The sequence below is a fragment of the Scardinius erythrophthalmus genome, assembly GCF_964197995.2.
Source record: "Scardinius erythrophthalmus genome assembly, chromosome: 5".
Lineage (NCBI taxonomy): Eukaryota > Metazoa > Chordata > Actinopteri > Cypriniformes > Leuciscidae > Scardinius > Scardinius erythrophthalmus.
The window spans coordinates 26667596-26694819 of NC_138225.1; the positions used below are offsets into that span (position 1 = coordinate 26667596).

Here is a 27224-nt window from a genome sequence, read left to right on the forward strand (position 1 = left end):
AGACCTCAAGCACAATGGGAGGAGCATGTATGTAAGCGTTGGTGTGTGTCTGTCTGTGTGTTGAGTTTCCCCCTCAACCCTAAACTCTGGACCACTCTGTGACACAAACGCGTAGTTTTAAAGAAGTAAGATGGGAGACATTTCAGAGTGCAGATGTTCGTCAATGATGTTGTGTTGCATTGGTTTCGTTACGGTTGTATATTTCCTGCTGAGGTGGTCATGGCAGTGTTGGCACGGATTCAAGGCATACATGATCTCTGAGATCTGGCAAACGGACTTGAGGACATATGGCCAGTGGGCTGGTAAGTCGCTCCTCACAGCTGCAGAGTGGGTTCCTTTCTCATCCTGTAATGATACAATTACGTTGTTTCGTTGATGCAATACAGCTTATTATTTCACTGTAAATGTGTTTGGCAAGCCGTTGTAACATTTATTCCCTTCACCAAATCTATTTTTGCGTTATGAATATTTCATATTTTTAGTCACAATAGCTACAAGTAACTATACCAGTGTTCATGGGTCAATGACGTGACGCCTACATTTTCTGTACGATTGCATTTTTTTCAGGTGAAAACGGGTTTAAATCATGCATACAAAGATACTGTATATTTGTAGTACCTCTCCCATGTATGTACTCACTTTAACTTTTCAAAAACCTTTCGTTATTTGTAATTATTATTATTATTATTATTATTATTTATTTCTTTTTAAGTATCAAAATATCATGTGGTGCGACTGTCCGGCCATGACATCTGTTTTGAAAACGTCTTTGAAATTACTCTAAATTAATTCAAATTTATTTTCTGCACTATTTGGCATGATTTCCCAAAATATTCAAAGCATTTGTATTTATATTTCCATCATAATATACAAACAAACTTTGTCCTATGATGTCCATTTTATGAAAAATCATGTGGTGCGACCATCAAGGAACTACCGTTTTGGGACTTTTATGTTGAAAACTATTCAAACACAGGAAGTTACATCATATAACAATTTTCCAAGGACCCATGGAAGCAGCAAGCAGCAATTATAAACCATTGTAATGGTTGGTATGTAGTTACCACATTTGGATGTCATGTGGTATGACCTAAAAATAATAATATTAAAGTTATTTCTTAAAATATATATTTTTATTATAAATGTCGTAGTGAACTTTTGTGGGAAGCTTGCTTGTTTTGTTTAGGTGGCCAATTCTGGTTCTGTAAATTTTGACTGAATTTGAAAATATCATGTGGTGCGACCAAATATCATGTGGTCCGACCACTGCAGACTGTTTTCCATGATAGATGTATGTCCTAGATTGGCAGTTTTTGTGCTTTTATATTCAATTGATGGTTTATATACAAAAAATACTTTAATTTAGTATCATTTGGAATAGATTTGTATGCATTTTGGTTACCTGTGTGTTACCTGTATACAATACTTGTATCTATAACATTATTATTTGTTAGAAATAAATTCCAAGTCAAGTTAAATTAAATGGTGCAGGTGCACTTATGTTTGCGATTGTGATTTTTATATAAAATTTAAAAAATATAGATTTTTATATATGTTTGTTCAGGAAAATTCTGTGAAGTTTGTATAAAATCTGGTTTATATCTATTTTTTGTATAAAATGTATTGATCATTGATCTCTTTAATTAGATTTTTTACTATATAAGGTCTTTGTGTCATTTGGAGCGACCACTCTTCATGTGGTGCGACCAATAAAAGCAATCACTGTAAAAAAAAAAAAAAAATTCTTATTTCTGTGGCTGAAATATGAATCACTAATACAGAATGCTTAAATGGATTATATTTTTAAAATATGTTTCAGTTTTATGTGATTTACAGGAAAAATAAGTCTGTTAACTAGATTTAAGAAGGATTTAAGATTTAAGAATACCAACTCTGAAATTCTAGAACAAAAAATGAGATCATTATTTACAAAAACTCAAAAGAAATGCAAATACTTTTTCTAAACGCTTTAATTACTAAGAACTTGTAAACATTTTTTTTATTGATTTTAAGATAAATCACGGTTGCACCACATGACATTTTTTTAAGGATATGGCCAATTCATCCAGATGAAGAAACACTAAAATCACTTAAATTAATTTTTTATATGAGTTTGTGTACATAACATCCTTAATGTTTTAACAATTGCAACAGGTATTATTTTTTTGTATTGTAAAATTGGCCTGTCGAAAATCGTTATACGTCATCGACCCTCAAATGACACATTTTGCTATTGAATTCTGTTTGATTATATGCAAGTCAGTTGTTGCTGGTACCTGTTCTTGTTAAACTAGCAACTAATCATCAGGTACTAGTAGCCTACCTATTTTTCTATTTATTAGATACAATTACCCATTTATTATACACTATATTATATTTCTAAATTGTTATTGGTAGCATATATAGGCTACATTATATATTTCCTTTTTATAATGGCCAACTGAATTGATCACTATTCAATTAACTTCTTTTGAAATAGGTACTAGTATCTAATAGTTAATAGTAAAACTGGAAAATATATGAATCACTATGACATTACATACTAATAATTAAAACGTACTACTTAGTTTTAAGGAATAACTGTTCAAATGGATTGCCATTAAAGTTTGATCATGAAGAATTCACCACAGCATTTGTGAAGTTTTTAAACTAAATTTGTGAAATTTTTGAACATAGAAACTGGCACTCTGGTGTTATTAAATGATTTCATTGTCTTATATGAGCTGCCTAAACTAATTTACTCATGTAAATGTAAAGTTGTCTGCTGTACTGCTTTATACATGGGGACCAGCTTTTATGAGACCAGGAAACATTATATGGAGTAAGTCAATGTATCAGGTTTTGACACCCGTCTGTGTTAGTTAAACTAAATAAACGGATTACCTTAAAGATCTGTTACCAGCATGAATTTTGTGCTGGTCCATGCCGGTTTGTACCGCTCAGCACATGTTTTCTGCTGGTTCAGCTGGTGGACCATGCTTTAACCAGCAAAACCCTTCTGATTAGCTGGTGGACCATAGGGAGTCTGGCAGGCAAGTGAGGCAGCAGGGTCTTGCTGGAGCAGGACAGATGTTTGCGGTTAAACAGCATGAAGGGGCGTCACACCAACATCTAGTGTCAAAAACGCAACATGTGCTTGTGACCTATGTTATGTTTTTCTGCAGGGGTGTACTTTTGCATTGGTTGAACAGTACAGTACTCGTTCTGCTCAGGGCATCAGCACAGCCAGAAACTCATCATTGCTGCCTTGTCAGACATGTTCTTATTTACTTAATAACAAAACACCTTTAAACATCAGATACTAAAGACAATTATAGTGGTTAAAGGTGGGTGATCTAATGATAACTGACAGTAGAAGACAAAAGAGGAAAGAGTGCTGATATTTGAAATTGACAAATTTCACAAAACTTTCCCTTGTCTCTCACAGTTGTAACTGGAGCGACATCAGGGATTGGTCGAGCATATGCTGAAGAGGTCAGTAAATAACAGTTTTTTTGAAAACATTAATTACATGGGAGTGTAATAGCACCTGTTTTTATACTAAAACATCCACTAAAGATCTTTGAAGTTTGTAGTTAACTATTAATCCGAGATGCATAGTTAGGGTTTCTTAAAGCTACATGCAATATTTGACTGCGTTTGGTGACTTAAAACACCCTAAGTCAAGTTTGTTCTATAATTGTCATTAAAATGCAATTTTAGTGCAGTGTTTGACTTCATAGGCGAATTGCCATAATCCAGATGCACTAGTAATTTCCGTTTTCCAAAACCATATGGATGTGGTCAAGTATTTTAACAGATTAGAATCCAGCCCTCTCTTGGCTGTGACAGTGTGTTCTTGTCCTCAGTCAAGGAAGAGGAAAGTAGTCTGATTAATGAGAGGATGTCCATCATACAATGCGTTTGCAGTCTTCCTTATCTTATCAAAACAGTGAAAGACTCCTGTGATTGACTTCCACAATGGCTTTCATTCGTACGGAAAAGTACTTACTAATTCACTTCTATTTACCTCTACCTCTGTACACATGCACATATATAATGTTTCTTTTACGTATTTGTATCTTAGCTTGCCAAACGAGGATTAAACATCGTTCTGATCAGTCGCTCTGAAGAAAAGCTTCGCAGCGTTGCCAAAGAAATAGGTGAGTTACAAAGTGAGAGTGAAGAGAAAAATTTCCACAGGTTGGAATTTGACAAACCATAACGTTTTAAACTGTCATCAACCATATTTGCATATATACTGCCAAAAGGATGGTCTGATACTCAGCTCAATTGTAATCCATATTTAATCTATGTTCTTTTAGCCAGACAAAAACTATGTATTATTTGTAAAGAGTAAAAAGAGCATAAATCAGCTTTGTTTTGTTTGTTCCAGAGACTCAGTACAATCGACAGACACATGTGATTCAGACAGACTTTACAGAAGGCCATTCCATCTACCCAGTTATCGCACAACAGCTAGTGGGGCTGGACATAGGAATTCTGGGTAAGATAATGATCAAGAATGATATATTTATACAATGCAGTGAGGATGGTGTAAACGAATGAACTGAATTTTGACAAGCCTAATAGGGGTCATAGCTTAAATGTTTTTGCATTTCTGGGTCCAAAAACTTTGTAATTTAGTTTAACATGACCATTGACCATGACCGTACATGAATATTTTTGCTACTGTACCTTCTTCTATATAAAATACATTTGTGAAGACTACAACTCTAAACTGCTAAATGTGGGCTATAAGGCACTGAGGTTTTATATAAATAATATATATATAACTTTATATATATATAATTTTTTTTGTTGTTGTTCAGTTAAGCTGCAATGTGACAAGTACTATAAATAAAATTGGAAATTTAAAATAAATGTCAGCTACTCCTTTTCTGTGTTTGGTCATTCTTCCCCCTATATTTTACTTTAATCAGCTGTTAAATAACTGGAATAATAGACTAAATCACCTCTAGGTGTTTAGGAGCAATGCTAATTGACCTCTGCCTCATTATTCAGTGTAACTAGCTGGGGCAAATACCAAATAGGACTTTTTTATGTGTAAATATTAGCAGTAATGTAATAATGCATTTATCTCTATAAAGTCACAGATGCTGTTTCCCCCCCAGCTTGTTTTCTATGGTGTAATGTCCATTTTTCTTAGCAGGAGCTCCATGCTATCAACAAGTAGGATAATAAAATACAAATCAATAAAAAGTTGAAGATAGGTGTATAAATGATTGATTTCTTCTCTTCTCCTTATAGTGAACAATGTAGGTATGAACTATATTGGGGTTCTGGCTAATTTTCTGGATGTTCCTGATCCAGACCAGGTCTGAAACACCTTTCCTACACCACACATCTTGACTTTATTGTAATCTGAATCCATTGCATGAGAGTCTACAATATAAAGTACTTTCTTCTGTTTCCAGAGAATCACACAGGTGATAAACTGTAACATGCTGTCTGTCACTCAAGTAAGAAAATCTCTATGTGAACCTGTTTACACATGGTTTGTCATACAATATATCATCTTGACATAGTATTAGCATACATTGATTACATAGGTCATTCTAAAAAATGGGTGCCATTTTGTGTCCTACATACGCACGTAAAAAAAAAATAAATACTTGGCTATAGATGGAAATGGATATAACAATGGATGTTTATTATATAGATATAATCCAGTATTGTCTTTACTGTTACTTTGGATAAATTGAATGCATTCTTGCTGAATAAAACTATTTCTTTAAAAAAATCTAACTGATTCCAAACTCTTGAAAGGGTGTGTATGTGTATTTATATTGCGGTAGATTTTTCCCCTACGCACCTGACTTAGGTTGAACCTGATGTCCTCTATACTAGAAAATATTATACTCAGTTGAGTTACCTCTGAACGCACAGGTTGACCCCGCCTAAGAGTCTCACAAAGAGTCGAACGACGTCTCGCCCCCTATCGAACACTATCACTTGGGAATAAGGTCTCTAGTGTTCTTAACGCGACCCACACTATCACTTGGTAGTAAGGTCTCTAGTGTTTCGCTAAATACCTTGCTGCGCAGCATTAATGACAGACAGACTTCAGCAAATGTCCTTTAAATGCTTTAATCACGGCCGGGAGAGCTCTCAGAGCAGTTCTCCAGAGAATCTCGCCCAAAAAGAATAATACATCAGGTTTCATAGGATAAAGACAGACACAGCATGCTGATCATAAGATCTACAATATAACTGGTTCAATTGGTAAAGCAAGCCATTTTTACCCTCTGTTACTGGCATAAGCAAAAACATCTCGAATCATCCAAAACATTGTTAAGGGTTAAGAGTTCAGTTGATTACTCAATATAGCATGACATAATACGGACAAAGAACAGAACGTTTTGGTACATTGTCCAAAGTTTGTCACAAGGTTAGGCCTGGAAGGGGAAGTAAGATTTGGTTTGTTATATTTGTTAGACCTAGAACAGGGAAGTCAGGTAAGAGTTTATCATAATGTTAGATAATCTAAAAGTCAGATTTTTAGAGTTAGGAACATGAACATGGTTCTTATCTATTAAAAATCCATCACAATATATACACATTTCCAATAGTATGAGAAGATCAGTAAGATTTATTTTTCTTACATAAATGAATAGTTTTATTCAGCAAGGATTAAATTGGCAAAAAGTGACAGTAAAAACATTTATAATGCTACAAAAGATGCTTTTCTTTTGAACTTTCTATCCTGGAAATAAAAAGATTAATAATGGTTTCCACAAAATTATTAATCGTCCTATTCAGCATATTAGAGTGATTTCTGAAGGATCATGTGACACTGAAGACTGGAGTAATGATGCTGAAAATTCATGCCATCACAGGAATACATTATAATTGAAAATGTTTTAACTGTATATTGGTTTAATAGAAAGGCTCTCATAACATATCTTTTTATAGAAAATGTTACATCTGTGATTCTGATACCGAAAAGAGTTTGGTGGCGACGACAACAGTGATGCCGATAATAACGTTATCATTTGTTTTGTAGATGTGCAGACTCATTTTGCCAGGCATGGTTGAAAGGTAAACCCGCAGCCGGCTCTGATCTTATCTGTTCAATTCTGAAAACTGTGTTTATGCTTTAACTGAGGGCTTGTGTTTACTCTCAGGGGAAAAGGCCTCATTATAAACATATCATCAGAGGCAGCCTCTCAGCCTCAGCCAATGGTGTCAGTGTATTCTGCAACCAAGGTACAACTTTGTTACAAACAAACCACTAAAATACTACCTTGCCCAAACAAAAACACTAAAGTGTGTCTTGCTCTTCTCTTACACCCAGATATTTGTTACATATTTCTCTCGCAGTCTGCATGCAGAATACAGGTCAGGAGGAATCACGGTTCAAGTGAGTCCAGTACTAGTAAACATCTTGTATAAACATTGTTTGGCAAACGCTGATGTTATTTCTCTTCCTTTGTCCAGTGTGTAGCCCCGTTTATGGTCTCCACAAATATGACTCATAATTTGCCGGTGAATCCACTGATAAAAAGTGCTGCTTCTTTTGCTAGAGATGCTCTGAACACTGTAGGTTACACAACGTACACAAGTGGATGTTTAACTCATGCACTGCAGGTAAACACAGCCTTTATACACATTTTTGATCCTCCTCAATACACAGTTTGCACTATATAAAGATACAGGGTTGTGTGATAATGTAGAAATTTATCTTATTTTAAAAAACAAAAATTTAGAAATCTGAATATGTTAAAGAAAGTTAACTTAGCACTTTTTGTTGTTTCAGCACATTGCTCTGTCCATTTTTTTCCCGGGCTGGCTGCGTCTCACGTCCTTTTGTGTAAAACTCGTGGCAGAATTTGCTCGTATCGTTGAACCAAAATTAAAGGAGAGGATGGCGCAGACAATCAACAAACAGGACTGACACACACACCGTGGACCACAGAGATGTACATAACACACAAACATATGCCTAATGATATTAATAAGAACTATACACACAAATTGTTTCTACTGCAGTGACAGGCAATCAGATGCATTGTAACAATACACTCACATTTATACATTTTCTGTTAAGTTGGCAGATCTAAGGTCTATGTACAGTTAATATAAGTGTATTTGTATAGGAATCAGGTTCAGCAGTATCAAACTATTGACCCTTTTCAGAGTTCAATGACATTTACACTAAGCTGGGTAAAAAAAAAAAAAAAAGTATGCTTAGTATGCTTACTACGGCTGTGATTATTTGATCAAAAATACAGTAAAATTGTGAAATATTACAATTTAATATAACTGAAAAATGTGAAAAAAAAATAATTTTCAATGTAATTTATTTTCAGCATAATTACTCGAGTCTTCGCACAGTCACATGATCCTTCAGTAATCATTCTGGGTTCCAGAACACCTTTAAAGACAGACTTACTGTGAGCTACGAGGTTGTATAGGTTGTAAATAATCATGTTTAACAGCGGAATTCCTGGTGAAAAACTACATTAGCCATGACTCTGTACAGAAAATAACACCAATCAGAGATGAACAAAGCAAAACACTCTAAAATTAGCTCTCTAGCTCCACCCACTCCCATGAAGCACTGTATTCTAAATTTGGAAATGTGAAAAAGCCATAGGACAGGACTGGAACACATTAACTACTTTATAAAAGCTAGTTTATACTGTAGGCTATCTAAATACTTCATGTATTTATTGCTTTTCCATAATGTGACATGAACACTCTAGGGTGGAATATAATTATAATTTCATCATAAAAGAGTCAATGAAGGAAAAAGATGACAAATGTTTTGTTTAATCATTTAATATTCGGTTTACAAACTCTCCATATCATATTAAGCTATTGCATATACAGTGCTAATGCTGGGTAATTGCATTACATCCTAACTGAACGTCCTGTTGAGCTAAATTGTCCACCAAAGATCATGATTGTATGAATGTATTTTTGAAAGTATATTAATGTTAATGATGTGCCTTAATGTCTGATTTCTAAATATTCCGGATTATCTGTAAACTGGATTGTGTAACGCAATTTTTACATACTTGAGTACTTTTTTACAATATAATTATGTATGTACAGAATGGAATTACTTGTTTATCTTAAGACCTCTTGTACAGATATTATAAAGGCCTGATATTCTTGGGCTTCTGCATTGTTTTTTGTTAATGCTGACAAATTAACATGCGCAAATGTGCAAAATATTCAAGTATTATTTATAGCCAGTGTCCCTTTTCAGTTCCCAAAGACCAGCACAGACTCAACACAAACATCATCATCAACTCGGACCAATCAGATGCCATTCATGACCTTTCACCTCTGCCTTCAGCCAGTCAGAACATTCATAAGTACAAAGAGCATTTGAACTGTAAAAACGGCAGGGTGCAAAAAAAAAACAAAAGGTAATGCAAATGATCTGGGGGATTTCGTGAGCCCCACAACATGAAATCCAGACCTACTAATGAAAGCAGGTGCACAAGAAAACACTTACACTCTTTCTCCCTGCTTTCTCATACAAGCACACACGAAATGTAATAATAATAAATAACACATGTCTGTCCAGTAAATACACCATGAATGCGCAAATCCAATGTAAGAACTCTAATCGGAAAGCTGGGAACAGCATTTCTGCCATCACATCAAAAATAAACCCCTGAGGACTCCTCATTGGCCTGCAAGCTCTACCTGGGTCAAAATTGGTACAGAGGGTTTGTTTCATACTAAGACAAAGCAGAAATGATTGACAAAATGCCTCAACAGTGCATCACAATAACAAAACGCAGAAATGATTAACAAAAAGATTCAACAGTACAACACAATAACAAAAATTGAGAGAACAGGCTCACTTTGCCCTATTACTGTGCCAACAATAACCATGTCTCATTTAGACAAATTCTTTCCATCCCAGTTAAAGTCAATGTTATTTTTTCCATACAGTGTCTTGCACAAACACAAAAACATGGATCACAGGGTCTGTTTAAATATTTACAATGAACATTAGCCATTCAAATGTATATGCAGACACTCCCTTTCCACTAAAACACTAAACTTGCTGTTGATGCGATCAAACGGAGACGCATGAAGAACGCAAAAATAAATCGCACGCTGCAACATGATTTGGCAGAATACACCCATAAACACAAGCCGTTTTCACCAAAAACACACACTCCATCCATCCATCTTTAAATAACATTTTTACCAAGAGCACAAACTCCACCCATTTTTGATGGTCTTCAAGATCACCCACCATTTAAGAAGTACTTATACACTTGTATTCCGCTCACTAACATTTCAGATTTTCCTCTCTATCACACGAACACGCTTTGGTTATTGTTTCTCAGAGCTCAGTACACGTGACTGGTGTGACCCCGTGAATCAAGAGAGCTGGGCCCAGGTCTCGAGTCAAAGCGTCCAGCTGCGTCAGGTACTGCTGTGACAGCTCCGAACTGGAGGGAGGGTGGGGCAAGTACAGGAAGCGCACCGCTGCTGGAGAGCTGTGTTCCTTCAGTAGGGCATTCACAGCACACAGGAAGTCTTCAGACACTTTTTGCCTCTCTGAGCTTTGCTCTCTAAACATGCGTGCCACGTTATCCCACGCCACAATCTTAATAGAGGCACGGATCCTCAGCTTGCCCAGCAACTCTCTAAATTGCTCCTCTTTAGCCAGCCAGCCCTGGTCTCCCGATTCCGACTCCACACAAACGAATATACGTAACCTCGCACGACGCCACCTGCTGGCCATGTTTAACACGCACGCCATCTGAAGCAGGAAAAGACTGCACACGTCTGCGCAACTGGCACTGTCAGGGGACAGTAGATTTGTCGGCCACACGTCGATGGTGTCCACGCTGTCATTTCCCCTAATGCTTGTTACACCTTTGCTATTAGGCGGTAGCTGGAAGAAGTACCTGGCTAAACAAACATTCTTGCCCATTTTTATGGCATCAAGGATGATGCTCACATACTCCTCGGGCTGCAGCGTGCGATGGCTCTCCGCATGGCGCACCAGTGGAAAATGAGCCTGTAAGGATGGGAGGTCAACCCCAAAATTATCCCCCTCACCCCTATCGCCCTCGCAAAAGACAGGGTCCTGCAGGAAGTAGTCCTCTGGGTAGCAGTTGTCATAGAAGCCCAAGACCAGGGTATTGGGCTTCATACCTCCTGGAAAAGAAGAGAATACATAGAAGTATTGATACATTTTAAATAATTGGATTCTGATTTGAAGATTCTCTACATGTCATGTTATACAGAGCAGAGTTTCAAACTCATTTAAACTGTTCATTAAAAGAACTGGAAGAGTTTTTGATTTACTAAAAAGAACCAGCTCACAGTAGTCATTCGTTTCTGAAATGGACTACACTGGTCGGTCTGTATGTTTTTGATTCACTAAAAAGAATCAGCTCACAAGTATCATTTGTTGTGAAATCAGTTAACACTGGTTGTGCTGTATCTTTATGAATCATTAATATGGACTAACCCATAGGAGTCATTTGTTTGTGAAACAGTCTCTACGTGTTTTTGATGCACTAAAAAGAACTGGCTCACAAGATGCCTAACCCCAAAAGTCTGAATGACACAAACAGTGACTGTTTACAGCCAACTCAAGATTATGTTCAGCTAAACTGAAGGAAGTGCTTTCTTTGAATACATTTAAAGTTCTCTAACAAACTGCTCTAAAGGGAACGTGTTGCTTTGTTCCTTGTGATTTGAGTACTTTTATGGTATTTTTTTTTTAGCAGTCTATGTGTTTTAATTTGCGAAACAATTTTTTTTTTTTTTTTTTGTGAAACTATTTGTGCTGCCAACTTGTCTAGGACTCTCTGTCTGTAATTTCACTGGCTAGGCACTTGTACTTTGTACAGTAACAATGAGGATCTAGAATCTAATCTAATAGATGCTTTCTGGCTCCGTGTCAAAAAGATAACCTGATCAGGAAATGTCTCACCCAGTCCAGTGATGCGGAGCAGATGTTGAGTGCCCTGCCTGACGGAGGGAGAAAGAGTCAGATCCACAAAGGCCTTCACACCCAACTTATCCACCAGACTCAACCAGAAATTATACTGCGGCTGCACTGGGTCTGAGGGCAACATGTCTGCAAGAGAGAGTTCAGAGAGATTACGTTTGGTCATTTGCTCCTTTCCATTCTGTGTGCAACAACATGATAAAGTAAAATGAGTTTACAGGAGGAAGAGAGGAAAACTGTTTAGTATAATAAAGGGATAGTTCAGCCAAAAATGAGAATTCTGTCATCATTTAGACATTTGTTATTAAGAAAATATTTTGAGATTAATTTTTAGAAGTGTTTTTTGTCCATCCAATGGAAGTCAATGCCAATCAAAATGGTTTGGTTATCGACATTCTTCAAAATATCTTCTTCTATGCTTCGCAGAAGAAAGAAGTCAAACAGATTTGGAACGACATGATGAGGGTGAGTACATTTTTGGGTGAAGTGTCCCTTGAGGTTCTATGGGGGTGGATGAGCCCGAGTTACCAGCCAAACTGACTGAACTGAACAGATTACAATTGAAACAACAAAACAACATGAGGTATTTTGGTGTATCCGACCTCCCTGAAAAGTGTAAAAGCCCTGTGACTATGTGATGTTATCAAAACATGTCTCTGTTTATTTGAGCATCCTGACCATACCCACACAGCAACAATGACCCAATTTATATAAACTCAGGAAATGTTTATGCAACTGCACATAGTTTTTGGAGAAAGCAGCATTCTAAAACTTTAGGTATACAGTACCAGTCAAAAGTTTGGAAACATTACTATTTTTAATGTTTTTGAAAGAAGTCTCTTATGCTCATCAAGCCTGCAGTTTTTTTATAACCTGAGATACTTCTTTCAGGATTATTTGATGAATAAAAAGTTAAAAAGAACTGTATTTATTTAGAATAGAAATATTTTGTAACAATATACACTACCGTTCAAAAGTTTGGGAACAATAACTTTTTTTTTTTAAAGAAATTAGTACTTTAATTCAACAAGGATGCGTTAAATTGATAAAAGGTGATGGTAATGATTTATATTGTTAGAAATGTTTTTATTTTGAATAAATGCTGTTTTTATGAATAAATGCTGTTAACGTTTTACTCATCAATGAATCCTGAAAAAAGTATTCCAAAAAAATATATTAAACAGCACAACTGTTTCCATCATTGATAATAACTGAGTATCAAATCATCATATTAGAATGATTTCTGAAGGATCATAAGACACCAAAGACTGGAGTACTTGCTGATGAAAATTCAGCTTTGCATCACAAAAATAAATTACATTTAAAATATATTAAAAAAGAGAACCATTATTTTAAATTGTAATAATATTTCATAATATTACTGTTTTTTTTTTAACTGCAGGCTTGATGAGCATAAGAGACTTCTTTCAAAAACATTAAAAATAGTAATGTTTCCAAACTTTTGACTGGTACTGTACATGATCTCTGATTTTTTCTTTAAGAATCGGAGGAAGCAGTTAAAACGTCTGGATTTCAGCCAGAGATCATAAAAACACATAAGTGGTAACTAACAAGGGTAGAAACTTTTGGTCTATTTGTCTTGTGAAACTTGGGTTCTCTCATAAAGCTGCCGCCTGAACCTAAACCTAAATGTCCTACCTAGATCTCCGATCTGCACATGTCCAAGAACAAACAGCCCTCCTTTCTTCAGCTGGTTGACAAAGCAGATGAGCTGACAGGAGGAGCGTGGGTTCGCCACCATCAGTAAGACCTGTGGCCGCCAGAACTTCACATGATCCTTACGGGAGTCTAACATCAGAAGGTACTTCCTCACCTGAAAGAGCAGAGAAAGATTGTCTTATGGATTTAAAATTTAGTGCATTCACATGTGTTTTGTGTGTGTGTGTGTGTGTGTGTGTGTGTATGTACCTGATGGAAGATTAGTGCTTGGCTGATGTAGCCCCAGCTGCTGGTGGGAGAGCGGTAGTGCAGGATCAGCAGGAGGAGTAGCAGCAGGACGATACTGGCCGAGGAATACACTGGGTTTATCACGAACATCATTACCACACAGCTGACAATACCCAACAAACATGTGTGCCAAGAGAAAAACTGAAATGTGGGCCTGGAAAGAAAGAAGAATGGAAAATTTGGGGTCATTACGATTTTAAGAAATAAATACTTTTATTCCGCAAGGATGCATTAAATCAATCAAAAGTGACAGTAAAGATTTCTATTTCATGCTGGCCTTTTAAACTTTACACATAATATTTCTGTTTTTACTGTATTTTTTTGATCCAATAAATGCAACCTTGGTCAGCAAAAGAGACTATCAAAAACATACAACCGACCCCAAGCTTTTGAAAGGTACAGTACATTTACAGAATCTAAAGAATCGACAGAACATGTCCTTTGAGCGATTATCAAAAGCAAACTGAAACACCACCTCAGGGTAAAAAACAATAGAAAAGTTATTATTAGACACAAGTTGAAAATAGGAGATTCTTACATTGTGAGATAAAAGTCATGAAGTCGCAATTACAAGAAATAAAGTTCCAGACGCAAGACATAGTTAGCCTGGCAAGCCAGACCTACATCAAGATGTTAGGTCTGGCAACTCACCATAGACACGGCTCAATCCGAGGGGCGGGATAAACGGCTGTCTTTCAAATTCCCTCTGCACGCAATAGGACAGCGCTTCAACCAACCAGAGCGTTTTCCCAACAGCGCAGCTAACGTTAGTTGATAGATTCAACTTTTGAATCTGGCCAGCAAAACTACAAACACATCTTCCTTTTTTAAGAATGACTTAAGTGCCGTTCTTTGCTCTTTTCTCAAAGAAAAACTTAACTCCAAGTCCTCCAGAGTCTCGGCCAAAGCCGATTCGAAAGACCGCTGTTCGCCAGCTGCAGCAGCCATTCTTTGTTTTCAAGTAGCAGGGGGAACCGTCGCAACTCTGTCGTCATTATGTTAAGCCCGCCCCGCCTACTCTTTACACGATGTGATTGGCCTGACCCAATTTAGGTTTTTACAGCTCCGAAAGTCAAAGGAGAGTTGCTAGACTACCCTGGCTGCAAAATAAATTTTGCTGCCGCTAGGGTGCGTCTAGATTTCTAGGCTAAGACATAGTCACATTATAACATGAAGTCACATTGTGAGATATAAAGTCACAATTACCTTATAAAAAGACCACACACAGACAGACAGACAGACAGACAGACAGAGACACACCAGTACCTGAAGTTTGGAGCGGAGGCCCATTCCAGAGCCAGACAGGCCAAATCAACCGCAGCATACGCCAACAGGTAAAACACTGTCACGATACCAGCAATCACATTCAGCTGTCCTGCAAACAGCGTACACTACAACACACACACACACACACACACACACACACACAAAATCTTAAAGGCACACAATGCAAGATTTTTACCTTAATATAATAGCTTCAAAATCATTTCGATGGTAAACAAACTCGTAGTAGGGCGAATCGTCCAGATTGGAAAGAGATCTGGGGTGGGGTGGGGTGGGGTCCCGACAAATCTTGCGAGAATCACGAGTTGCTTTACGGCACGACGTCACATACATCAACAACATATGAAGCAGCCTCTATGGAAGACACTAGCACGCATTTCAAATGTGAATCATGGCAGAGACGACGAAGAAAGCGTGGTCGGAAGAGTCAAGGAAAAGAAAACGAGGGATCAGGCCGTGAGTGCAGAGACGGCTCTGCGTGAGTGGTATTTACGACAGTAACGTTAAATACAAGTACTCCACAGTGACTCTAGGGGTTGCTGTTTGAGAAAAACGGAAACTGCATAGTGTGCCTTAACAGACATATTCTTTATATTTTACGTGTCACAGAAATAGCATCCAAAGACATATGCACACAGCTCCCTGTACCTGCACCAGGCCCCAGGTGTAGAGCACAGATACCCATGGGTTCCCAGAGCTGGAGGTGACTGCAGCCGGAGCCAGAGGCAGACCTGAAACCAGATCACACACACACACACACAGCACAGATCAACAAACCCATGACACACCCCAACAGAGCAGTACTATCATCTCACTCCAGGATACTATTACACCATCATATCATAACAGTCTCCTCAAACTCCAAACCATGTAACTTAGTTACTGCGTCAATGGGTGGTTGACAGTATGATTTCCTAAATCCAGGGAATTATACTGTTAGGACATCATTTTATATGTTTACACTACCATTTAAAAGTTTGGGGTCATTTTATTTTTTCAAGAAATTAATACTTTTATTCCAAAAAGATGTATTAAATTTGTCAAAAATCAGAATAAGTACTTAAACACTGTTACAAAAACTTCTATTTTGAATAAATGCTGTTCTTTTGAACTTTCTATTCGTTATAAAATCCTGAAAAACTGTACATGAATGAAACAAGTAATAAAAACTCAGTGAGTGTTTTAGCGCAATTTTCTCACGTCATGTGATCACAACACTAAGAGATAGTAAATCTTTTCCTGGATTTTTTTTAGTGTTCCCGAGATTAGACCTTCCTTAACATAATGCCGAAAACCCGAAGTCTCTAGGTGGTCTGGTTAAGGAGTAGATAGAAGTGCAAGATTGGTGCGCACAGACAGAACAGAAATCATGAGTTAACAATCGCAATTTTGTCCGGTGGAAAATTGCGCTAAAAATGTAATGATGCTGAAAATTCAGCTGTGCCATCATATAAATAAATTACATTTTAAAATGTATTAAATTAAAAACAGCTATTTTCAGTTGTAATACATTTCACAATATTTTACTAATTAATAAATAAAATCATTTTATAGTATTTTTGATCAAATAAGTGCAGCCTTGGTGAGCAAAAAAAAAATATTTCAAAAACATAAAAAACAAATCTTACTGACACCAAACTTTTCAATTCTAGTGTATAATCACAATCAAATAGTAATTTAGTAAAGAGTCTTGGAAAAAGTGTGTGACATTAAATCATACAAGAATTTAAAATGTGTTATATGAGCCAGACAAATATATTCTTATTCTTTTTCTTTTATGCAAACAATCCGAAAATAGTGAACTGATGTTTCCTATTTGTACATGCATTATATTTTAAATAAATGTGTACTGGTGTTTTGAGAAGGCTTGCATTCTAGATATCTTACATTTATGCTGTTTTACGCTTTTTTATTCCTTAAATTGAAACTTTTCAAGATGCTTTACATAACTTTTCTACAATAAGTTTCTATATAATAATAATAATCTGTAACACCACGATCCCACTGTGTGACAAATCATTTTCTGTGATTCCTGTGAATGATTTTTTAAATATATGTTTTGACAGGAAAAATTGTAAAATTTTCATAAATAAATTCTCAATAAGAATAGATTGTTTTTTGATTGTGTCAATTAACCGATTTCAGAAGAAAATGATTGAAGGAAATGAGCATGTGTTATGATTCTTTTAGTAAAAATGTCCCTTTTTTACCTTCTTGCACAGAACATATGACCTCTCACACCATATAACAGCCTAGAAAATGTGACAAAAATGAAACAAAACTGAAAAATATTCACTAATCATTTTTCTTAGGAACGATGAAAACCGTTTTCCAAGTATTGCTCAATAACAAGCCCAAGTATTTTCCAATAACACTTCTTGTGGAGATGTCAACAACCATACCATATACAGTGCTATGCATAAGTTTAGACACCCATGCTAAAGTTGACTAAAAAGAGGAATAAAAAAATCATCTTTTGCAAATTGAACTTTTGAATTGAAAAAAATTCAAAGTTTGAAGTTTGAATTGAAAAAAATTAGGAAAAATTAAGGACAATTTAAGGACACCAATTTGGAATTAAAATAGCCCCACATCATCACATAGCCTTCACCATACCTAGAGATTGGCATGGAGTATTTTCCATAAGATCATCTCTCAATGCAAATCTGAAATAAAAGCATGCCAATCTCTAGGTATGGTGAAGGCTATGTGATGATGTGGGGCTATTTTAATTCCAAAGGCCAAGGGAACTTTATCAGGATGCATAGTATCCTGGATCCATGAAGTAACTTTTAAAATAAAAAAACTTTAAAAATAAAAAAGACACAACATAGGGGTGTCCACACTTAGGCACCCTGTATTTTAAGGAAGAACATTTATTTATTTACGATACATTATTCATTCACAAAGAAAATTGGTGTCCTTAAAGGTTGGATTTTCCTAATTTTTTTAATTAAGGCATTAAGTTCAATTTCCAAAAGATTTTTTATTCTTCTTTTTAGTCAACTTTAGCATGGGTGTCTAAACTTATGCATAGCACTGTATCACCATCTCAGTATCAGTTTCCAGTCTGAAATGTGTCCCTTAAAAAGACCAAACCCTCAAATGCACACTAACCAAAAAGCTGGTCCAGAGCAAGAGCGTGGAGGATTCGGGAAGCTCCTATCATTGAGCACATAGCAGCTGAGAGAGATGCGCAGTACACCCCAATCGTCACCAATGGAGGCCACATGTTCACACGCTGGAACACTGCATAATCATTGATCAACAACAACCTGAGAGAGAGAAACCAAGAGAACGACAGGAGGAATAAAGGAGAGACGAATGAGAGGAAAAACAAAGCATTGTGTAAACGCATTATGTTTTTCCATGTGGCTTGAGTGTCGTTAACGGCACCTGTCGCAGGTAGAGCTCAGGAGCAGGAAGAGAAGCAGGTAGACAGTGAAGGTGTAGGACACCGCTATGATAGTCCCTTTAGGTATTGACTCACTGGGGTCCTTCAGCTCACCTGAGGAAGTGAGACAAATCAAATGACATGTTTTTGACACTCATCCGTTATAAGAGTTATGTTATGAGTATTGTAAAAGGCAACACAAACACATCAGCAACCAAAAAAGAGAATCCAATTAAAGTAACTGCGTGAATGGTGTATGTGGGCGTCTCTGGTTTTGTACCCGACATGTTGGCTCCTGCCATGATGCCTGTGCAGCTAGTGAACATCACAGCAAATACAGTGGCGAAAGACATCATTGTGTTGGTACTGTAGTCCAGAGAGTAGTGCGCTACAGGAGGAGACATATGGACAAAATTCATGCCAGTGCAGTAATTATATAAATGAATGAAAAGAGCTTTATGTGTGCTCCCTGATGGATGACTGCAATACAGAGCCTGTTATATATGACTGCACTTGAGGTCATCCATAATCTTCCAAGTACTCTGCAAACTATTGTGCGTTTGTTATTGGAACAGTTTCATGATTTTAGTGGAAAACTACATTTTATAACTGTACTTGCATGTACTTGTACCACACTACAATAATATCAACACCGTGGAAATTCATGGAGAATTTGCTGTTAACATGTTTGTACATAGGTCAGAGATAACTTTCTGTTTCTGCTGTTGGTCTCTGTACTACTGTACTTACAGTCATGCTCAAAAGTTTACAGAATCTGCTAAATAATAGGGATCATACAAAATGCATGCTAGATATTTTACATAAAAAGATGTTTACATATAGTCCACAAGACAAATAAAATAGCTGAATTTATAAAAAAGACCCCGTTCAAAAGTTTACATACCATTTATTTTTACATAAAAAGTTTACCATATCCCTTGTTTGTCCTGAGCAGTTAAACTGCCCAATGTTATTCAGAAAAATCCTTCAGGTTTCCAGCATCCTTTGCATATTTGAACCCATTTCAGCAGTGACTGTATGATTTTGAGATACATATTTTCGCATGGAGGGCATTTGAGGGACTCAAACGCAACCATTAAAAAAGGTACAAACATTCATTGATGTTCCAGATAGAAACACAAAGCATTAAGAGCAGGGGGGTGAAAACTTTTGAACAGGATGAAGATGTCCAAATTTTTCTTATTTTGTTTAAACATTATTTTTTAATTTAGCACTGCGACACAGTATTAAGAATCGAGGGTATGTAAACTTTTGAACGGGATCATTTTTATAAATTCCGCAATTTTTTTGTCTTGTGGAGTATATGTAAACATCTTTTATGTCAAATATCATATTGAGGACAGGACTAAATATAAAATAATATGCATTTTGTATGATCCCTCTTATTTTGTTAAAATAATTAACATTTTGCAGATTCTGCACGGTGTATGTAAACTTTTGAGCAAGACTATATCTCTGTTATATTATTTATAAATATCTCTTAATTAAAAACTTTAATCAAACATGCTTTAGTTTAAACAATCCAACAATCTAAAAGTCTTTACTATCACATTTGATCAACTGAATGTATCTTTGCTGAATGAAAACATTACTGAACTCAAACTACAATTATGTGCAAAAAATTATTATAAACTTCCTTTACTTGTAAATCAAAATGTTCTTTTGAGGAACGTTCAGTTCTTCAGTCAAATGTTTGCCTCTTTGTTCGCGTTTTTTAAAATATCATTAGAAAAGTATAAATATCCAATCATTTGAATATTTCACTGTCCAATATACCTTTTTTTTCCACTAAATGTTTTATCTAACAGACAGGACTCCATAATTGTGATCAGTCTCATTTGTCTTCGAAGTATTTTGAAATATAACTGCTAAAGAGCATCAACTGTCATCATTATTGCATTGATGATAATCTCACTCACGTCCAAGGTTGTTCTTTAATGTAGTGCCGTTGAAGCCTGTGTAGCTGGAGCTGACAGTGACGCTGTGGTTGTTGTCATATGTGTGTGTGATGTTGAAGCGCTGTGGACTGAGTATAAGGGGGCTGATGATGATGGAGATCAGAGACACCGTCACCACCAGCAGAATGATAAAAGAGGCTTTGGCGTAGATATGAGCACCGACCAGACACACCACCAGACATAGCAACAGCACTACAGAGGAGTACAACACATTGTACCAGTAGCCCTGCGGCAACACACGCAGCCCCTGTGACACAGCAGAGCCTGGAGAGAGAAGAAAAGAGAAGCTTCGCTGTAAAAAAAGGCTCTGTGTTACTGATTTCTTTTGCTTCAAAGACTGTTAAGTACAGTGTGCTTCAATGCAGCGCTCACCTGGATCCTTCCCGAAGACGTCCAGTATGGCCTCCACCAGGCCGAGGACATAGACGCCACATGCACATACCTTCGCCAAGTAAAACATCAGGCCGATACTGCCTCCAAACTCGGGCCCCAGAGAACGACTGATCATGACTAATACTAAAGAGTTAAACGTCAACAACAACAATATGCAAACACTCATGAACAACAAATTCCAATAGGAAGGGAGCATCCATATGCCTTTCTCACTCCGAGGGGCAAAGCCCTTGAAGTGGAGACTTTGGAGGGAGGAAGGCACCTGTTTCTCAAAATTTAGCCGTTTGGAATGCACTTGGCAAAGGGAGCAATGAAAGACAATGTAATTTCTTCATTATCCTCACCTTAACCCTGGTTTTAGGGTTAAGGTTTGGGTTAGTCATTTAGTCGGGTCTAGGATTGCATTATATCAATTAATGCCCTCACAAAGATAGTCATACAAACTTCATATGAAATGCATGATGAAAATGTCTGTAATATATCACAAACAAAACAACTTAAAGGGTTGGTTCACCCAAAAAAATTAAAATTCTGTCATTAATTACTCACCCTCATGTTATTCCAAACCAGTAAGACAAATTAAGATTTTTTTGCTGAAATCCGAGAGCTTTGCATCCTCACATAGACTGCAACGTAATCACCACTTTCAAGGCCCATAAAGGTACTAAAGACTTAGTAAAATAGTCCATGTGACTAAAGTGGTTCAACATTAAAAGCACAATAGGTGATTCTCTAAAAAAATTGTTTTGTTATGCTGGTTGAAAATGTCCTCATATCTTGATAGCAATCACAATGTTAAGCGGTCTAAATGGGTGTATATATACACACACATATACATATATATATATATATATACATATATATATATATATATATATATATATATAAATATATATGCCAGTGGAAGGCATAGGACCATAAGTTCATTCACTTTTTTAATTTGGTCAGAATTAAATTATGCCATTTGTGTCCCCTGTCAGTCAACGTGTGTTTATATAACACTGCACAGCCTGTTCATGCAGACATCATACGTCATTAGCCCATTCTCATACACTGTGCAAACAGAGTGAGAATGGCAGGCAAACAGTACAGTACAGTTAGAGTTGTAACGCTGACTTTGCCCTATGCAGATAACTCAGTGAGATTCGACTGTGCTGCGATATGTCCAGACATCGCATATGAATAAAGCTGAAATACAGTGCATTCTTTCCTTTATGTCAACAGGTCAGCTTCTGAATTGGAGTCATTTCACAATCACATAATTACGTATACAAGCAAGCGCTTCGGTTTCTCCTTCTTTAGCTAGCCGGCTAAAGTTAGCATTTCCCAGATCACCTACTGCACCTTTAATGTTATGAAGCAACGAGAATACTTTTTGTGCGCAAAAAAATAAACAGAAACAATGACTTTATTCAACAATTTCTTCTCCTCCGTGTCAGTCTCTGACACTGTTCACATTGTAAACAGTGCAGCGCTTCCAGGTTCTACGTCAGAAAGCCGGCTCAGTATCGACCGGCTCCTGCGTCAGCAGCTCACGCATGTGTCGAGGTGCTCATGTGAACAGCGTCAGAGACTGACACAGAAGAGAAGAAATTGGTGAATAAAGTCGTTATTTTTGTTGTTGTTTTTTTTTTATGCACAAAAAGTGATCTCCTCGCTGCATAACATTAAAGGGGTGGTTCGGGATTTTTGACATCGGACCTCATTTTTAAGTCAGCCTGGTTGTTATTCATCAGTGGAGACATTTTTTAAAAAAAATTATCCAGTCCTTATATTTGGATAGTTAGCCGATGCTAGGCTAGCGCGAGTCAAGGGTAGATGTTAGCCAGGCATTAAAAAACGTTTTACCCACTCCACAGTGCACCAAACGCAAATCAATTATAACACTAGACTATCGATGCAAATGTACGTTGAGAGAATAATGTTAGAAATCAAACTTACCTTTCATCTCAATGATCCCAAAGGAACTAGTTTCTCAGCAGCTGCGGAATTTTACTTTGCTCCAGTTAGTAATGCGGCAAAAAGTAAACACAGAAAAGAAGCGCACTACAGTGTGTGCCGTACATGTGTGTACCGGCTCACTCGGTTGCCTAGGTAATCAATATCACTCCGCTGCTGCTGTAGACAAGGCTTGTGATTACAGGGAACAAATTATAACTAATGCAATGTGATGAAAGGTAAGTTTGATTTCTAACATTATTCTCTCAACGGACATTTGCATCGATAGTCTAGTGTTATAATTGATTTGCGTTTGGTGCACTGTGGAGTGTGTAAAACGGTTTTTAATGGCTGGCTAACATCTACCCTTGACTCGCGCTAGCCTAGCATCGGCTAACTATCCAAATATAAGGACTGGATAATTTTTTTTAAAAAATGTCTCCACTGATGAATAACAACCAGGCTGACTTAACAATGTCCTTACTACCTTTCTGGGCCTTGAAAGTGTGTGTGTGGGTGTGTGTGTGTGTGTGTGTGTGTGTGTGTGTGTGTGTGTGGGGGGGGGTTCCGAAATCTCTCGAATTTAATAAAAAAAATAATCTTCATTTGTGTTCCGAAGATTAACAAAAGTCTTATGGGTTTAGAACAACATGAGAGTGAGTAATTAATGACAGATTTTTAATTTTTGGTTGAACCAACCCTTTAATTGATTCTGTTTCTTCTTTATCTTTATCTTTATCTTTAGAACTTTCCTCCCATCTAGCTTAAAAATGAATCGACCCTGTGTCATGTGACCATAAACGATAAAATGACTTCCTTGAAGTGACCATAGCATGTAACCTTTGTTAATGGACTTGAAGTTATCAAAGGGCTCCACGTTATTTCAGCTTTTTTTTTTTTTTTTCTCAATAATCGTGTTTAACAGTGGAATTCCTGGTGGAAAAACTACATTACCAGAGAGTCAAAAAAACAACACACACCAAAATAGCTCTTTAGCTCCGCCCACTCCCATGAAGCATTGCGAATTATGTAATCGAATTTATCTCCCTATGCTCTCAAAATGCTGAAATGTTTGTATATATGCACATTTTTGCAATACACTTAAAACGTATTGGCTTTTATACATATAATCAACATTTGTAAATGAGTAGTTTTTTATTTCTCTATCATTTTAATTTGATTATGCAGTTCGCAATGCTTCATGGGATTGTAGTTCTTTCCCTCAATAAAACCGTTAAGTACACAGTCTTGTACCTTTGTCTTTTTCTTTGTAGTGTAGTGATTCACTTCATAGCTGATTGTCTTGTTTCAGGCCAGGGCTTATAACTCCTTAACAAAGACTATTTTAAAATCCCTATGGGAAAAATGAATGAAAAAAAAAAAATACTTCTAGAACCAGCGCCGCTGAAAAAGGGGGCGGGCACTGTTGCACTATTACCCTTCAAAAAACAGCATTTGGAACCCTGCAACTAGCACTCTATAAGGCAAAGAGATTGGTTAAGGATACAGTAGGCCCCGCCCCCTTCCACAGCGCCATTAGTTGAAATGGCACATATAGACAGGATTGTCAATGAAATGATGAAGTAGGCCACACACAGCATGAGGAGACCATGGAGAAGACCAGCCTGGCCCACAACAAAACCTGAAACATAGACGCTTATCAGAATTATTTATGCACAAAAACACACCCAGAGCCACACAGAGGGGAATTATATTGTGATACATCACCATATTAAAATGCTTAAACGGTCATTTCACCCGTGGAGACATGAATATGTATTGAAAGTGGGTCATTTATGTAGAAGAAATGTGAAATTATTTTTGAATTTGGAGCTTTCTAGACTGAGAAAAGCCAGAAAATGTATTTTTGGCTTATGTGGATGAAAGACAACAACTCCCAGAATGCACTTGCTTCGCTGCCCTACAAGGCCACTCCCAAGCCACGCCTACCGGTAAGACAGCGCAGTTGAGAACAAAAACATCAAGGCAAGGCTAGGCTACGAGTGAGTCTCCGTGACGAGTTTGCCCAAAATGTCCGGGATTCGGCTTTTGCGTTCTACAGTCGCCATTCATCATGTTTACTGTGGCGAGCAGGACGAGGCTGAGGGGCGCGGGAGAACGGCGCGAGGCCGGTGGCGTGATTACTGACGACGACCGACACCTGTGAGGCACTGTTCTCGTATCTCGCACGGAGGAGCAGGTATTTTCTTAGCAATGGTAAAACACACATCAACCGATCACGCCACCGGCCTCGCGTCTTTCAACCGATCACGCCACCGGCCTCGCGTCTTTCTCCCGCGGCGCTAGCCTCGTCCTGCTCCCTGTATTACTGTGATTACTGATGAGCGCGCCTGTGAGATGCACCGGTCTCATGGGCTATCTCTCACGGAGGTGCGGGTATTTTCTTAGCAATGCTAAAACGCAAATCAACCGATCACTTGTTTAAATTCATGTAAACATTACATTCAGATTCACCAATCGGGGTGAATTCAGTTAGATTGAAACAAAAGGTGAGCATGTAAACAATGGATGGCGACCGCAGAAAGCAAAAGCTGAATCCCGGACATTTTTGTCGATCTCGACGGCCGGACATGTCCGGGAAATAGAGTATGGTAACCCCTACTACTCAGCTTTCTTTGTCCCTGTTTTCTGCAGGTTTCTGCCGTTGAAATCAAACGCACTCGCACTGATCTGTGATAGGTCTGTTAGTGCATTAGGTCCAACCCCCTATGGGCGGGTTTGAAAGGGTGGATCTAGTGCTTGTAGTCTTAACAGAAATCCCCCCCTCTTACACTTCCTCCTACAATGACGCAAAATGACGATTTTTGCGTCATTGTGGGAGGAAGTGTAAAGAGGTAAATACAGATTTCTCTCGTCTCGGGGGAAAATGAAAAAATGTTGCATGACCATTCAATAGTATGACTGGGTTTCTAACAATGCAAAGCTTAATGCAAATGGGTGAAGTGTCCCTTTAATAAAATCTACTGCCATACTCTTCTGTCTTTTCCAACGTCACACTCACCTGTGCGAAGAAAGAGCACAATACTGAACATGGAGAGGATGGTGGGCACCATGACACCAAAGAAGGTGTTGAGTTTGCGGGGGTTTGATTTGGGGGATACCTCTCCTGTCACTGCTGACACACCCCTGGAATCTTCAGCACCTCCCATCATGCTGTACACCCCGTGAACAAGAAGAGGCGAGTGCTCGTTTGCCATGGTCTGAAAAACAGGAACCTACAGATAAAATCGTTTCCTGCTCAGTACAATCAAAAAAAAAAAAGACAAATATATTTTTTTAACTTTTGTCAGCTATTAAAAGAGCTTTGACTGTTTTTATTATTATTGAAATATGCTAAATCTAAATTACTGTTCAAAAGCTTGGGGCCATTTTAATTGGTTAGTATTTTTATTTTGCACAGTGAAAACTGTTACAACAATGTTAAAAAAAATCTATTTCAAATAAACGCTGTTCTTTTGAACTTTCTATTCATCAAAAAAAACTTGAAACAAAAAATGGATCATGATTCCTCAAAATTACGCTGTTTTCAACATTTATAAATGTTTCTTGAGCAGCAAATGCTGTAATGAAGTAATGAATGAAGAGTAATGAAGCTGAAAAATCAGGAATAAATTACATTTTAAAATAATATTTAAAAAAAAATGTTATTTTAAAGGGTTAGTTCACCCAAAAATGAAAATGATGTCATTAATGACTCACCCTCATGTCGTTCCAAGCCCGTTAGACCTCCGTTCATCTTCGGAACACAGTTTAAGATATTTTAGATTTAGTCCGAGAGCTTTCTGTTCCTCCATTGAAAGTCAATGGACGGCATACTGTCCACGTCCAGAAAGGCAGTACAGACATCATCAAAGTAGTCCATGTGACATCAGTGGCTCAATCTTAAGTTTATCAAGCGACGAGAATACTTTTTGTGCGCAAAAAGTAAACAGAAATAACGACTTTATTCCACTATTCATTTCCTTCTCTATGGGCCTCAAACTATTTCACGTAGTGTTTTTGCGCAGTGCGTCTATGTTGTACGTCACACGTAGGCTCACTATTGGCCGACGCTGGTCATGTGTGACGTACAACACAGACGCGCTACGCAAAAACACCATGTGAACTCACTCGAGGCCTAGAGAGAAGGAAATGAATAGTGGAATAAAGTCGTTATTTTTGTTTACTTTTTGCGCACAAAAAGTATTCTCGTCGCTTTATAAACTTAAGATTGAGCCACTGATGTCACATTGACTACTTTGATGATGTCTGTACTGCCTTTCTGGACGTGGACAGTATGCCGTCCATTGACTTTCAATGGAGGAAC

General features: G+C 37.3%; 2 protein-coding genes across 4 annotated transcripts in view; one reads left to right on the top strand and one right to left on the bottom strand.

Annotated features, from left to right (window-relative positions):
* hsd20b2 (hydroxysteroid (20-beta) dehydrogenase 2) lies at positions 1–9125 on the top strand. 3 transcript variants are annotated; one of them, XM_081366551.1, is made up of 12 exons: positions 1–302; positions 3428–3474; positions 4067–4142; positions 4376–4486; positions 5251–5318; positions 5418–5462; positions 7007–7041; positions 7128–7209; positions 7298–7363; positions 7441–7590; positions 7760–7922; positions 8313–9125. In XM_081366551.1, exons 1-11 carry the CDS (start codon positions 131–133, stop codon positions 7895–7897), a joined length of 990 nt encoding a protein of 329 aa, XP_081222677.1. In that variant the 5' UTR covers positions 1–130; the 3' UTR covers positions 7898–7922; positions 8313–9125. The 3 variants fall into 3 exon arrangements, with proteins under 3 accessions (XP_081222677.1, XP_081222678.1, XP_081222679.1); XM_081366552.1 differs by having other exon boundaries at positions 7760–9125; XM_081366553.1 differs by having other exon boundaries at positions 7527–7590; positions 7760–8787.
* The window catches only part of slc12a9 (solute carrier family 12 member 9), a 19798-nt gene continuing 1350 nt past the window's right edge, over positions 8777–27224 (bottom strand). Inside the window, exons 2-14 of the mRNA XM_081366550.1 lie at positions 25920–26118; positions 24405–24539; positions 20939–21076; positions 20528–20830; positions 18868–18975; positions 18590–18701; positions 18311–18468; positions 15842–15924; positions 15176–15300; positions 13871–14063; positions 13601–13775; positions 11924–12070; positions 8777–11139 (exon numbers count right to left, since the gene is read on the bottom strand). Coding sequence (XP_081222676.1) covers positions 10316–11139; positions 11924–12070; positions 13601–13775; positions 13871–14063; positions 15176–15300; positions 15842–15924; positions 18311–18468; positions 18590–18701; positions 18868–18975; positions 20528–20830; positions 20939–21076; positions 24405–24539; positions 25920–26115 — 2697 coding nt within the window. The 5' untranslated portion in view covers positions 26116–26118 and the 3' untranslated portion in view covers positions 8777–10315. The remainder of the gene's footprint in view (positions 11140–11923; positions 12071–13600; positions 13776–13870; positions 14064–15175; positions 15301–15841; positions 15925–18310; positions 18469–18589; positions 18702–18867; positions 18976–20527; positions 20831–20938; positions 21077–24404; positions 24540–25919; positions 26119–27224) is intronic.